This window comes from Epinephelus moara, chromosome 22 (assembly GCF_006386435.1).
Source record: "Epinephelus moara isolate mb chromosome 22, YSFRI_EMoa_1.0, whole genome shotgun sequence".
In the NCBI taxonomy this organism is placed as follows: Eukaryota; Metazoa; Chordata; class Actinopteri; order Perciformes; family Serranidae; genus Epinephelus; species Epinephelus moara.
In genome coordinates this window covers 2272795-2285236 of record NC_065527.1, presented here as the reverse complement: position 1 = coordinate 2285236, position 12442 = coordinate 2272795, and the positions used below count along the sequence as shown (strand labels likewise).

At 38.6% G+C, this 12442-nt stretch overlaps 2 protein-coding genes and 1 long non-coding RNA gene across 4 annotated transcripts in view; 2 read left to right on the top strand and 1 right to left on the bottom strand.

Annotated features, from left to right (window-relative positions):
- Window positions 1-3650, top strand: part of maco1a (macoilin 1a) — a 13018-nt gene extending 9368 nt beyond the window's left edge. Inside the window, exon 11 of the mRNA XM_050035453.1 lies at window positions 291-3650. Within this exon, the coding sequence (XP_049891410.1) occupies window positions 291-493 (203 nt within the window). The 3' untranslated portion in view covers window positions 494-3650. The remainder of the gene's footprint in view (window positions 1-290) is intronic.
- LOC126384516 (uncharacterized) overlaps window positions 1-12442 on the bottom strand; it is a 632363-nt gene that overhangs the window by 601210 nt on the left and 18711 nt on the right. The gene's annotated exons all lie outside the window — the stretch shown is intronic.
- Window positions 5633-9450, top strand: rpl14 (ribosomal protein L14). Its single transcript, XM_050035598.1, has 6 exons — window positions 5633-5692; window positions 6280-6381; window positions 6474-6568; window positions 7164-7263; window positions 8433-8486; window positions 9355-9450. Exons 1-6 carry the CDS (start codon window positions 5690-5692, stop codon window positions 9412-9414), a joined length of 414 nt encoding a protein of 137 aa, XP_049891555.1. The 5' UTR covers window positions 5633-5689; the 3' UTR covers window positions 9415-9450.

Here is a 12442-nt window from a genome sequence, read left to right as displayed (position 1 = left end):
AGAGGTTACATAAAACCAGAGTGACCGTCCTCTACTGACCAATCAGACTGCAGGGTTTCTAGCTCCACCTTTTAGTACCAGATCTGTGTGCTAGGTACCCCAACAGAGGGGGGACCAAACATGGGGACGCTAAGGAACGCTTCTGTTGGTACCATCCACAACTTTACACTGTGGAGACAGAAACAATGTGTACTGAACTGAACTGGACTGCTCGGTGGAAACAGGGCTCAAATGTCCCTCCTCGTCTCTCCGCTGTGATATGACTGTCTTTGTCTCCTCGTCTCATCTAGGCCAGATCCACCAGAGGGAGCAGGAGATCGCAGAGCTGAAGCAGAAGATAGCAGAGGTGATGGCAGTGATGCCCAGCCTGTCCTACTCATCAGACGGCAGCAACCTCAGCCCCGTCACCCCGCACTACTCCTCAAAGTTCATGGACAATAGTCCCTCCTCCCTGGACCCCAACGCCTCAGTCTACCAGCCCCTCAAAAAGTGACTCTGACATCCACACTTTTGTCAGACAGAACTTTGTCTTCTTTCTTTCGGTGAAGCTCTCAGTTCTGGTGTGGGTTATTTTTTGAGTTTACCAGCCCCTGACAATTTTTGCACTCTAACGTACCACACACAGACACACACAGCGCACACAACCCCTCCATACATATGTGTATTTGGCTTCTTTCTATTTCGGTTCTGTTATCAGAACTATTATTTTGAGCGGGTTGTGAACAATCTGATTCTTTTGTTGTTGGGATTTAGCCATTAGACAGCGTGATCTGTTTGAAGGGGGAGAAAGGAACACACAGTTTGTTGGCCAAATGTCTACTGAAGAGCCGTCATGCTTCGCTTCATGTCAGTCTTCTGTTGGTGTCGGTATATAAATCCCCCCACAGCCATATTTTCTTGTATAGTGAACTGATACACATTTAATTTAAGAACAATTGGCTTTTCATGACTGTTTGGTAGGCGCAGGATGCCGTAAGTTTTCAGTTTAGTTTGAGTCTGAAACTCGCCTGTAAAGTTGAACCCAGCGAGAGATACATGAATGTAAAACGATTCATGTTTTGCTTAAATCAGTGATTGTTTGTTTTGTAATGTTTCAGTTCAGTTACGACAATGTATGTTTGTTCTAAACTAGTGATACTGAACTGATAAACGCTCGCTGTGTCCTTCAGATATTCCGACCCAGTTCATCCTCTTAAAGAGTAACTTCAGTATTTTTCAGCCTGGACCCTTTTTTCTCATGTTCTTGTGTCTGAGTGACTCATGGCAGCAACAGTTTTGAGACTGGTGCCGTACTTAGTGAGATCACTGCAGGCAGCAGCAGAGAAACAGACTTCGATGTGCAATTGAGCACCGTGAATTTACGTCCACTGAAAGTGTTTGTTTTTGCCACTGACAGGCTCAGATTGTCACTATGAATGTCTTCACAGACATAGTCCTTGTTGTTGATGAGTAAGATCTCTGTTTTTAAACCAGAAACAGGCTCAAAATCACTGCTGTCAACACCTCCAGACTCCATTTACAAAAACAGTAATTTTATCATCATAGAACACGCTTGATTCAAAGTCCACAGGAGCAAAATAAAACTTACACAAGCTGTCCTGGTTCATTTCCCACTGTTCCAACAATCACGAAGTTTGCTTTGGTTGAAATTAACCCTTAAGTCACCCAGTTAGAAGTGAAAATGCACTGACTCTGTACATGCTAAAATTGCTGTTTATGTGAATGGAGTCTGGTGGATTTGGTGATGGTGATTTTGGGGCTGTTTCTGGTTAGACAAAAGGGGATGTATCCCTGTATGGATCATTTTCATAAGTTCTCAGACACTCAAGGCAGATCTATACTTGTGCGGTGGTGTGTCTGTGTCACTCTGCAGTTACACCTCCAAAACACTAGTTGGCGGCAGGGTTTCTGTGAAGTGCTGTAAAGTTTAGTTGATTCAAAACACACATTAAACACACATTAAACACACATTAAACATACATTAAACATGGCTTAATAGAGACAGTTTCAAACACAAATCAGCTTCACTATAACAAACACTTGTCTTTATCTGGACACATTTTCCCCACAAATACAACATACTAACGTTATTAGCACAAGTCTATGGCATTTTACATTGTATAAATTAGCCTAGCAGCTGCTCATATGAAGTCAGGATAAATCACACACAAGACTTTAAATTATATTTTACGCCTCACGTTTTGCAACCTGCGCAACTCGTTCTGTGTTACCGAGGTCTTAGTGGACACAGACTGACGGTGCTCAGTTGCCCTAAGTGTTTACATTGCAGTCGTTTTTGCTGCCACCAGCTGCAGCCCTCCTGCTAAACACTGGCCCGTTTACAAAACTTGTCGGTCCAATCAGTGACTTAGACTCAAAAACATGGGGACATTTGATCCAGGTTGAAAAATAGCAAAATTGCCCTTTAATGCTGGAATAGTGAGGTCTCCAGGATTATCAGTTGGTGGATGAAGCAGATGGAGTTCTGTCCGAAAATAAATGCTACTGCTAGATTTGGCCTGGCACTGCCAAAACGTTAGCGTCCACCTGTTTGCTGCAGACACCTCTCTTCTCCCTCTGGACCAAATTAGAACCCGTTAGGCCATAATGTTCACTGGATTTAATGATGTCGAGGTAACTGGTCGTTACCGTTATCTGCAGATTTTACAGTGCCTTGCAGTTTCTCTTTCTAAGATGCAGAAACCACATACTTTGCAATCCTGGGATCTAAAAGCATCAAGCTTCAAAGCTGCGTTTCTCTCTCCAGCTCCGATTCGCCGGGTTTCCATCCGAGATTCTTCCCATTCTGATCGGTATTTATAAAACAAGCCAGTGTCAGCTCAGACACGTTGATCCCAGTGTTACAGACTTAAAGGGAAAACATAACACTGGACACAGTACACGTCATTTCATGGTGACACAGTCTTGGTACGCCAAACACCAACCAAACTGATTGTCTATTATCGTGCCGAGAGTCGGCATTTAGTTGTTTACAACAATGTACATTAACCCACTGAGGAATGTTTGTTTATTATTTCATTTCAGTTCTTAAGTGCCAAGTGTTGATGTTCGGTTTCCATCCATCTTTGATCGATGTAGCTAGCGTAATGTTTTCAGAAGAGTGCTGTTATTTTATTTTGTTGTCATTAGAACATATTCAGACGGTGTTGTGTTTACAAGGTTCTGGGCTGATCTCAGCAGCTGCTCAGTTGGACTCATGGTGTTATTCACACATTTATTTATTTGTTACAGACTTTTATTGAGTGGCACCTCCTAGATATTTCCCATCATTCAGTTGGTTTCCTATGTTCTGTTTTTTTTCTACCAGGAAGGATTCTGTGAATGTGTTGTGTTGGGAAAAGGTTGCCCCTGAACCATTTGACCATGTCGTGCTGTCATGTTGCCTACTTGGAAAAAAAAAAAGTATTATTTGTGGATCGCTCTGGTGTTGTGACTTCAGTTCTCAAGTTGCTTTTATAAGTTTGTGTCGAAGGAAGAGAAGGTTTTAAAAAAAGAAGTGCTTTGTTTTATCTTTTCATTGCTCCACCATGTTTGTTTTCTTTACTCAAAGTGATGGTGGCTGTGTCACACTTTTTACGTTGGCCATCACTATTAAAGAAAGTCTTGCTGGTGGCAATGCAAGCTGTTCAGTCTGTGTACGCGTCAGCTTCTTCTCTTTATGACACAAGAGGCCAAACGTTTACCCTTCATCTACCACGAGACGATGACAGTGTGGTGCATAACATTTGGGACGTCGAAACAAAAAATGCAAGAAGACAAAACTGACATTTATTTGCAAACAAAGTTTCCGATGTTAAAGGGACAGTTCAGTCCATTCTTGTGAACCTGACATCTCAAGAGAGCCTTAAGGGAGTTTCTTCAAATTTGGCACACAAGATGAACTGATTAGAATTTGGTGGTTAAAGGTCAAAGGTCACTGTGACCTCAAAACGTTTTGGGCCTTACTTACATACACTAATAATGACAGAATTTCACAGAAACATCTAATAGGATAAGATTATGATAATGAAGTGATGACATATCCAAAAGGTCAAAGGTCAGCTTCACTGTGACATCATAGTGTTCTGCATGAAACACTTTTGGCCATTACTCAGCATCATATCTCAGGAACAGAAGGGGAAACATAAAGGGTGTTTTCATACTTGGTCTTTTTCAGCCCCCCAAATGGACTCAGAGCAGTGACTCAGCATTTTTGCCCACATGTGAACACTCCAAGAGAACTCAGACCACCTCCTGAGGTGATCTGTGTGGACACCATTAACAAGGAAAACAAGGCACACATTAAGATTCAAAATGTCAGTCAACATCAGGTAATGTGTGTTTTTAATCTGGTGGAAGGATGTTTCAGTCAAAGTTGGAACAACAAAGATTTGATGGGTTAAAGTGTGACTTGTATGTCCCAGAACAGTAGCCTGGCTCCTCTAACGCTGTCACTGTCGCCCTGACCTCTCTTTGTTTATAGTTTCCTTGACATGTATTGACACTTCTTGCACCAGAGGAAGAGGCTGAATCAGAAGCAGAAAGAAGTTTTTTTTAATATCACTTTTTAGGGCTTTTGCCTTTATTACAGAACAGCTTAAATTAAAGAGAATGGGGGAGGCATGTAGCAAAGGGCTGCAGGCCAGAGTTGAACCTGTGTCACTGCAGAGGGCTCACCTTGCATGGGGAGCACACTCTACCTGTTGAGCTACAGGTCACCCCCGACCTATAGATGATCAATAATACCCACCACACACTACCCTCATGTCTGTGGTGACCCTTTTTGTTACTCACTGTAGAGGAAGAACTGTAATGGCAGACTATTTAAAGACACAGCGACATCTGGTGGAATTTTTTTAGCATAACATACCTAAAGTGATGGAGAGGATAGCTCAATCAGGTTAAAGTTCAACACATTTTCTACCCAACAGTTGTTGTTGGAGGCTTAAGTAGTTTATGCCTGAGGTTGCTTTTATAATAATAATAATAATAATAAACATGTTATAATAAATGTATAATAATAGATAATAATTATATTATTATTATTATACAGCAATAAGCAACAAAAGAATAAATTACCCCAAAAAAATTAAAAAGAGAAAACTAAAAACAAGAAAATTTGTAAAAAAAAAATAAAAATAAAAATAAAAGAATGTTAATAAAATAAAACTAACAAGAAAATGACCTGGAAATAGTGCTGAGAAATTGTAATAATTCCGTAACATATTTTTAATAATGATAATAATAATAATAATAATAATAATTAATATATAATAATAAATAATAATTATATTATTATTATACAGCAATAAGCAATGAAAGAATAAATGACCCCAAAAAAATTAAAAAGAGAAAATTAAAAACAAGATTTTTGGGGGGGGATTTTTTTTTTTTTTTTTTTTTTAAAAAAGAAAGACAGAAAGAATGTTAATTAAAAAAACAAGAAAGTGAACTGGAAATAGTGCTTAAAAATTATAATAAATCTGTTACGTAATTTGTATAAAAAATAAATGATAATAATAATAATAGTAATGATAATAATTTAATAGTTTACTTTGTCAAAAGCCAAAAATACATTGCTGAAACACTAGGAAACAAATTACAGACCGCGCATGCGTACTGTATAAGCGGAAGCCGTATCTGCGCCAGGCGGAAGCTGTAACGTCCTTTCTGCTCCCGGACTGCCATCATGGTGAGTTCGCCATGAATACTTTAGCATTTCTAAGTCGAATTTCTTCTACATATACTTCATAGTTCTGGGACAACACGAGTCGTGCGTGTTGCTAACACACTTATACACATATTAATGAAGTGTTTTATTGAGACTTGTGAGATTATTTTAAGTTTTAACACGATGTCTGTAAGATGTCGGCTTCTGCCCGCATTACAACGTGGTCCATCCGGCGGAGAGGGCCGAGGACTGCTCGGTTAACCGAACACATTTACCTTGTTTGGTTCCCAGAATACTGATTAAATAAATATCACGCGCTTACGATGCTGATTTATTCAAATACATTTATACCTACATGTTGAGCAGAAGTCGTTAGCAGAAACATTAGCAAATAGCTAGTTAGCATTAGCTTGGTGAGACGGGTGCTATAGGTCTGGTAACGTTAGTTCCTCAGCCTCCTAGCTAACCTGTAGAGTTGACTATGTGTTATATAGCCTGTATGTTGTGTTGTGTGTCGGTAGATATATTATCACAGAGGTGGTGCTGTACCCAACTGTCAGAGTACAGGCAGACATGTCTGATGTTTGGCTCTCCGCTGTCTCTCTCAGGTGTTCAAACGCTTCGTTGAGATCGGCCGTGTCGCCTACGTCTCTTTCGGACCCCATGCAGGCAAGCTGGTGGCCATCGTAGATGTCATCGACCAGAACAGGGTGAGCACTCTGGAGCACAGTGGGTCGATCAGTGTTGGCCTCACTCTGTGTGACGTGACCTGTTCATACTGATTGTTTCATGTGCTTCTCAGGCTCTTGTTGATGGACCCTGCACAGGCGTGAAGAGGCAGTCCATGCCCTTCAAGTGCATGCAGCTCACAGACTACGTCATCAAAGTACCCCACAGGTGAGTATGATCTGATGGAGATCACCACTCTTGTTCTGGTCCATTTTTGAAAACCAGCACCCACTCATGCCCGTAAAGCTCAGTACCAGAACCAACCTGTCACCCGTCATTATGTAAAGTAAACTATATTGTCCCCCAAGGGAAATTGGTCTTGGGCACAGTGCTGCGTTTCATTGCTTCACAACACAAGATTAAAACATCATCACAGGGAATCTAAGTCAAAGCCACTTTTTTGCCCTTAGCTGTGACTTTACATATATATGCAGGTCGGTGCGTATTTATAATACTGTCTCACCGGCGACAATACAACATGACCAACCACATTGTGCGATAAAATATGAGGTCGTCTGTGACATAGCTAAATTCTCAAGCTGCAGGACATGGCAGTGTGAAGCTACTTTTTTTTTTTCTGTCAAATCCGTCGCTTCTGCCAAGCGACACTCTTCAAAAGTGTCACACACCCAACCTTAAATCAGGTTTTAGAGTTCCTACATCAACATGAATCTGGTGTCTCTTTGTTGTGAAGTGGTTACATGTCCTGAAACCCTTAAGATGCCTCCAGTATGAGGTTCTGACTGTATGTTATGATTCACAGTGCCCGCCAGAAGTTTGTGAGGAGAGCCTGGGAAAAGGCCGAGGTCAACCAGAAGTGGGCACAAAGCAGCTGGGCCAAGAAGATCGAGGCAAGACAGAAGGTAATGTTTGATTCTCTGCTCCTTATCAGCATATTAGATGTAGGACGGGTTGGCATGTGTGGGCTTATGTTACAGTTACATCCTGTGAGCAGCAGCAGTTTGATGGTTCTTCTGTTTTTTATCCTGTTATTTAGTAATCATCACAGGTGACGTTGGATATTTCGAAAAGGCGGCTTTTGTATCAGATAAATTGTATTTTTTGCCATGCAGGGTTTCACTCAGTTGTAGTTTTGCTGTGTGTTTGGGTTTGTGAACTGAAGGTAAAAATTGTCAGTTTAATATTATTTGAGAGAACTGGATACACAAAAAATAAATTTTAAGTCTCTGTACACTAGAAAATGTCTCTTTTACATACGGTCAGTTAATGTTACAGCTCAGGTAGTTGTGGTGACTAAGTTGGTCATGAGCAGGTGAAGACTTTCATCTCACCTGGTTAATCTGAGCAGCACGGTTGTATTTAGGATAGGAACATGTTCTGATGGTGTGCTGGGTGGGACACTCTAAAACCCAACTGGTGCAGTGGTGTGTTGTGATAGTTCAGCAGATCAGCTGATGTTTCATACGATAGTTGCAGAACTAGGAGCGCTCCACATGGTCAGTTTCACTGTGGAAGTGCTGTTCTGTTAGTGTGTGTGTGAGGACTCACCAAACTGACATCACAGAACCAGCTGCAACAAAAGCCAACTGTTGCGTTGTCTCACGTCACCTGTGTCTCGCCCAAAAAGTTGCACTTGAACACATCAGAAAGACTACAGCCTTAGTTACCCGCCAAATCATTTTGCGCTTGGTTGGTTTTTATTTTTGACCCTGTTTGTACCTGATGGTATAACTTAATTGTCACATCTAACTAACACACTGTGTGTATCAACATGTAAATGTTAAACTGCAGGGACGATTTATCTTCAAGGAAGAAAGTCGGTTTTAAGTAGCAAACTAGTACTTAGCATAAAATGTGCATCCAGCTGCTGAACACCACCTCTGTGTCAGCAGTGTTTATATTCTCATGTGACAACAATATTGTGTCCCTGTACCACTGTGGCTCAACGATCTGTGACTGCAGCAACTCCTGACTGTCCATCTTTCCTAAAAGTGAACTGAGGTGAATCTTGTTAGAAAAGTAAACCACTCAGGTTGAATCTCTGACCTTCTCTTCTTGGTTGTCTTTACAGAGGGCCAAAATGTCTGACTTTGACCGCTACAAGGTGATGAAGGCCAAGAGGATGGTAGGTGTAACACAGACACACATCACCACATTCAGACTTAAATCATGCAGACGACTGAAGGGAAACACGTATTGATTGTTAGAATATATGTCAGTGTCAGCTGTACATTTCTTTACTTTATTTACTAGTTAAGAGTGTGTTTACTCCTCTTCCCTGTTGTTAATGTGCCTATTGTTTTGTTTTTACTGTAAAAAAAAAAAGTTTTTATTTTAAGCTTCCAGCCTTTTTTGTTGAGCTTAATCAGTTTTAGCTGTTCAGGAATCTCTGTTCACATTTTATGTGATGTAATTAGTATAGCGTCCTCAATTTTAGTTTGGTGACCGCCAAGGCCAGAAAAAAAGATCAGTATCAGATTATAGCATATTTTTTATGATATTGATATGATGTAACAGGATGTTTTCACGTAATAACAAAAACCTGTTTTGTGTTAGGACATAAAAATATCTTTTTTGTTCTATGTTACAACATGAAAATATCATGTAAAAACATGAAAAACATTTTGTTGGTTTCTACTTCTATGTGACGGGCAAACATGTTGGTGTGTGTACCAGCTGTCGTATACACCCTGGTCATGTCAGTCTTGCTCTGTGAGGTCGGCCTCAGTGTGATCAGTGTTTTCACAGCTGACTGACTGAACAGCTGCAGCTGAAACAGTTAATGAAGGGTCAGTGTGATTTAATTGTGCCAGTGAGGAAGCATCAGTGCTCAGTCTGTGGCAGACACATGAAAGTAGTGATTAATTTTCCAGGCTGCAGCTTGATGTAACACCCAGAGTCACTGGACTTTAAAGGCTCCATTAGTCTCAGTGAAACATGTGGTGATCTTGAGTGTTTTTAAATTAATGCTCTGATTGTTTTTGTTTCTGCAGAGGAACAAGATCATCAAGCACGAGGTGAAGAAGCTCCAGAAGGAGGCAGCAAAGAAGTGAACAGTGCTCACTAAATAAATCTCCTGCTCAATTGTTCTTCTGTGTCCTTTGTCTCTTCTTTTCTTTGTGAACCTGGTCAAACATGTCGTGGCTCAGTCTGAGGGTTTTCCACCCGTGGTGTCAGTTATCAATATTAAACCTTATTGACGGGTGAAAGTGAACTTCTAAAAGTGTTCAGTTCATAGGAACAATAATCAGTATGTGAAGGGTGCTGGAGAATTTACTCTGGACCTGAACATATGATTCAGTTTAAAGAGTTCTTCATCTTGACAGGAAGTGGTGTTCAGTGGCGCACAGCATTTGCAGTCAGTTTTTTTTCTCACAATCTCTGAGAACAATTTCAAACTCGGATAGGAAAAACAGTAATATTTGGTCAATCCAATAGTGACACAATGAAAAAGTGACAATACAAACCAAGTCAGTACTCCGAACAAGACAAAGATGTTTTTTTAAGTAATAAAACTATATGGTCTCCCAGTAGCTCACCTGCTGTGTCCTTGCTGCTGCAGCCGTCGGTTGGTTATCGACCTTCGGTCCTTTGCTGCATGTCATCCCCCGTCTCCCTCATTCACACTTAACCTGTCCTGTATAATTACTGCACAAAAAACCATAAAAATCTTAGGAAAATTAAAATAAAAACATAATACTAAAAAAGGAAAAGAAAATTAAATATTTAAATAATACTATCAATCAATCAATTTTATTTATTTATAAAGCCCAATATCACAAATCACAATTTGCCTCACAGGGCTTTACAGCATACGACATCCCTCTGTCCTTATGACCCTCACAGCGGATAAGGAAAAACTCCCCAAAAAAAAACCTTTACTAAAAATCATTAAAAAAAATAATAATATAAAATAAATAATACTGAAAAATAACTATCCATAAATGTAATATTTAGGAATATCTGGAAAGTCCAGCTCGTTTATTCTCCAGAAAGGGACCCCACATTGTGCAACATTTCCTCAGGCAGCCCTTCATTATGCACCTGGATCACTTCTAGTGACAAAATTCTAAAAAAAAAAAAAGTCTGAAACTTATTTTTCAGCACCCTGTCTTATCTTAAAGGGGAAATTTTAAGAAAACGTAAGTCATTCACAGAGCATCTCAGACCTCAAAAGAGCTCCAAAGGTGTAAAACTGTTGGGAGCAGGGAGGAGGGCTTAAAAGAGGTTTCAGAGTTTCTTCATCAGAGGAGAAAATGGTGGAAACACAAAGAGGTCAGAGAAATATTCTCCAAAAGCTGAATGACGGTGAGTAAATGAAATGCTACAGATTAGATCATGCAGGGAGGATGTGTGTGGTCAAATTCATTAAGGATACGCACATTTCCCACCCAACAAAACGCAACGCCAGAAATAAAATGATGACAACACAGATATCTGAAAAACTGTAGAAGTGCAGTAGTAATGAGTTGAGTCTGTCTTTACCGTCCATCAACAGAGTGATCACACCAACAATGACAACACTTTCACAGTCAGCTGTTCATTTCATTTATCTACTTAAGGTTTTTTGTGTATTATTTATTTATCTATTTATTTTATTTTTAATTTCATTTATTTTTTTCTAGTTTTTTCATCTATTTCTTTTTTTTAATAGATTTTTTAGTGTGGATTATTTATATATTTAATTTGGATTCTTAAAATCTTTGTATTTATCTTTATTTTATATTTGAATTTTTTAGTATTTATTAATCTTTTATTTTTTAGTATTTATTTTTTCATGTATTTATTTTATTAAATGTTTTAGTTTTATTCATGCATTTATCAAGTCATTGTGTTTATTGTAGATTTTAGTATTATTTAATTATTTGTTTTGTTATTAGTGTTCATTTTTTTATTTTGTTTTTTAGTATTCATTCATTTAGTTATCTTCTTTTTTTTAATTATTTTGATATTATTTATTAATTTATGTATTAATTTATTCTATTTAATATTTTTAGTATTATTTATTTATCTACTTATTTGTATCATTAATTATTTGTTTATTTTATTTTTATTTTTTCATCAATATGATCTTTTTTTAGGTTTTTAGTATTATTTATTGATCTATATTTTTTAAATTTCTTTTAGTACTATGTATTTATTTATCTCTAAGTTTTTTCATTATCTATTTCTTATAATTTTTTATTTTTAGTTCAATATACTGATCTAATTGCATTTTTGTAATTTTTAGTATTATTTGTTTATTCATCTAGTTATTGCATTGTATTTTTTTAATTTTAAGTATATTGTATTTTTTTATTATGTATCTATTTATCTTTTCTTTTGTTTTTTGTATTATTTATTTTTATCATTATTTATTCATTTATTGATCTGTTTGTGGAAATTGTGCTGTAATTCAATAATTTAAAAAAAGGAATAAAGCAAAACACTAAATATATTTAACAATATACTTAGTGTTTTGTAAGAGCCTTTCTCTCTAACATCCACTAGGTGGCAGTCTCAGCTCACAGAGCACATTGAGCCCTTTGTCTTTTCAAAGAAATTCAAAGAAGCAGAGAATCAAAACAGCTTTTCACATGGATTCAGGTGGATTTGAGTTCCCTGAACGCAACACCGAGTCCTCTATAGACTAAAGGTTTAAACTGTGAGCACCTGGTCCTGGTGATGGAGGGAAGTCAATTATTACTCTCTGACTGAACAGGTATCACCTGACATGGGAAACAGATGATGATCACAGGAAGTATCTCTGCAGCCTGGTCCTCTGACATGAAGCAGCATGGAGGCACCAGCCAATCACAGGAGCTGTAGATGTTATATAACTACACACCTGAACGTTGCTCAGCTGGGTGAGTGCAGAGAGCAGGTTAAGTTAGTTAATGCCTCCCAACACACCATCAACACACATGTAGCCCGAGGAATGTGCCGGAGGATGGGGGAGTGGTGACGGAGACTCTCTGAGAGGCAGGAAGTGTAATAATAATAATCAGCCATTGTTCTTGTTTCCTGAGACACATTTATTAAACACCAGCTTTGTCTCTCAGCTGCAGAGTTTAATGTCTGAGTCAAGATGTCCGCGTGGAC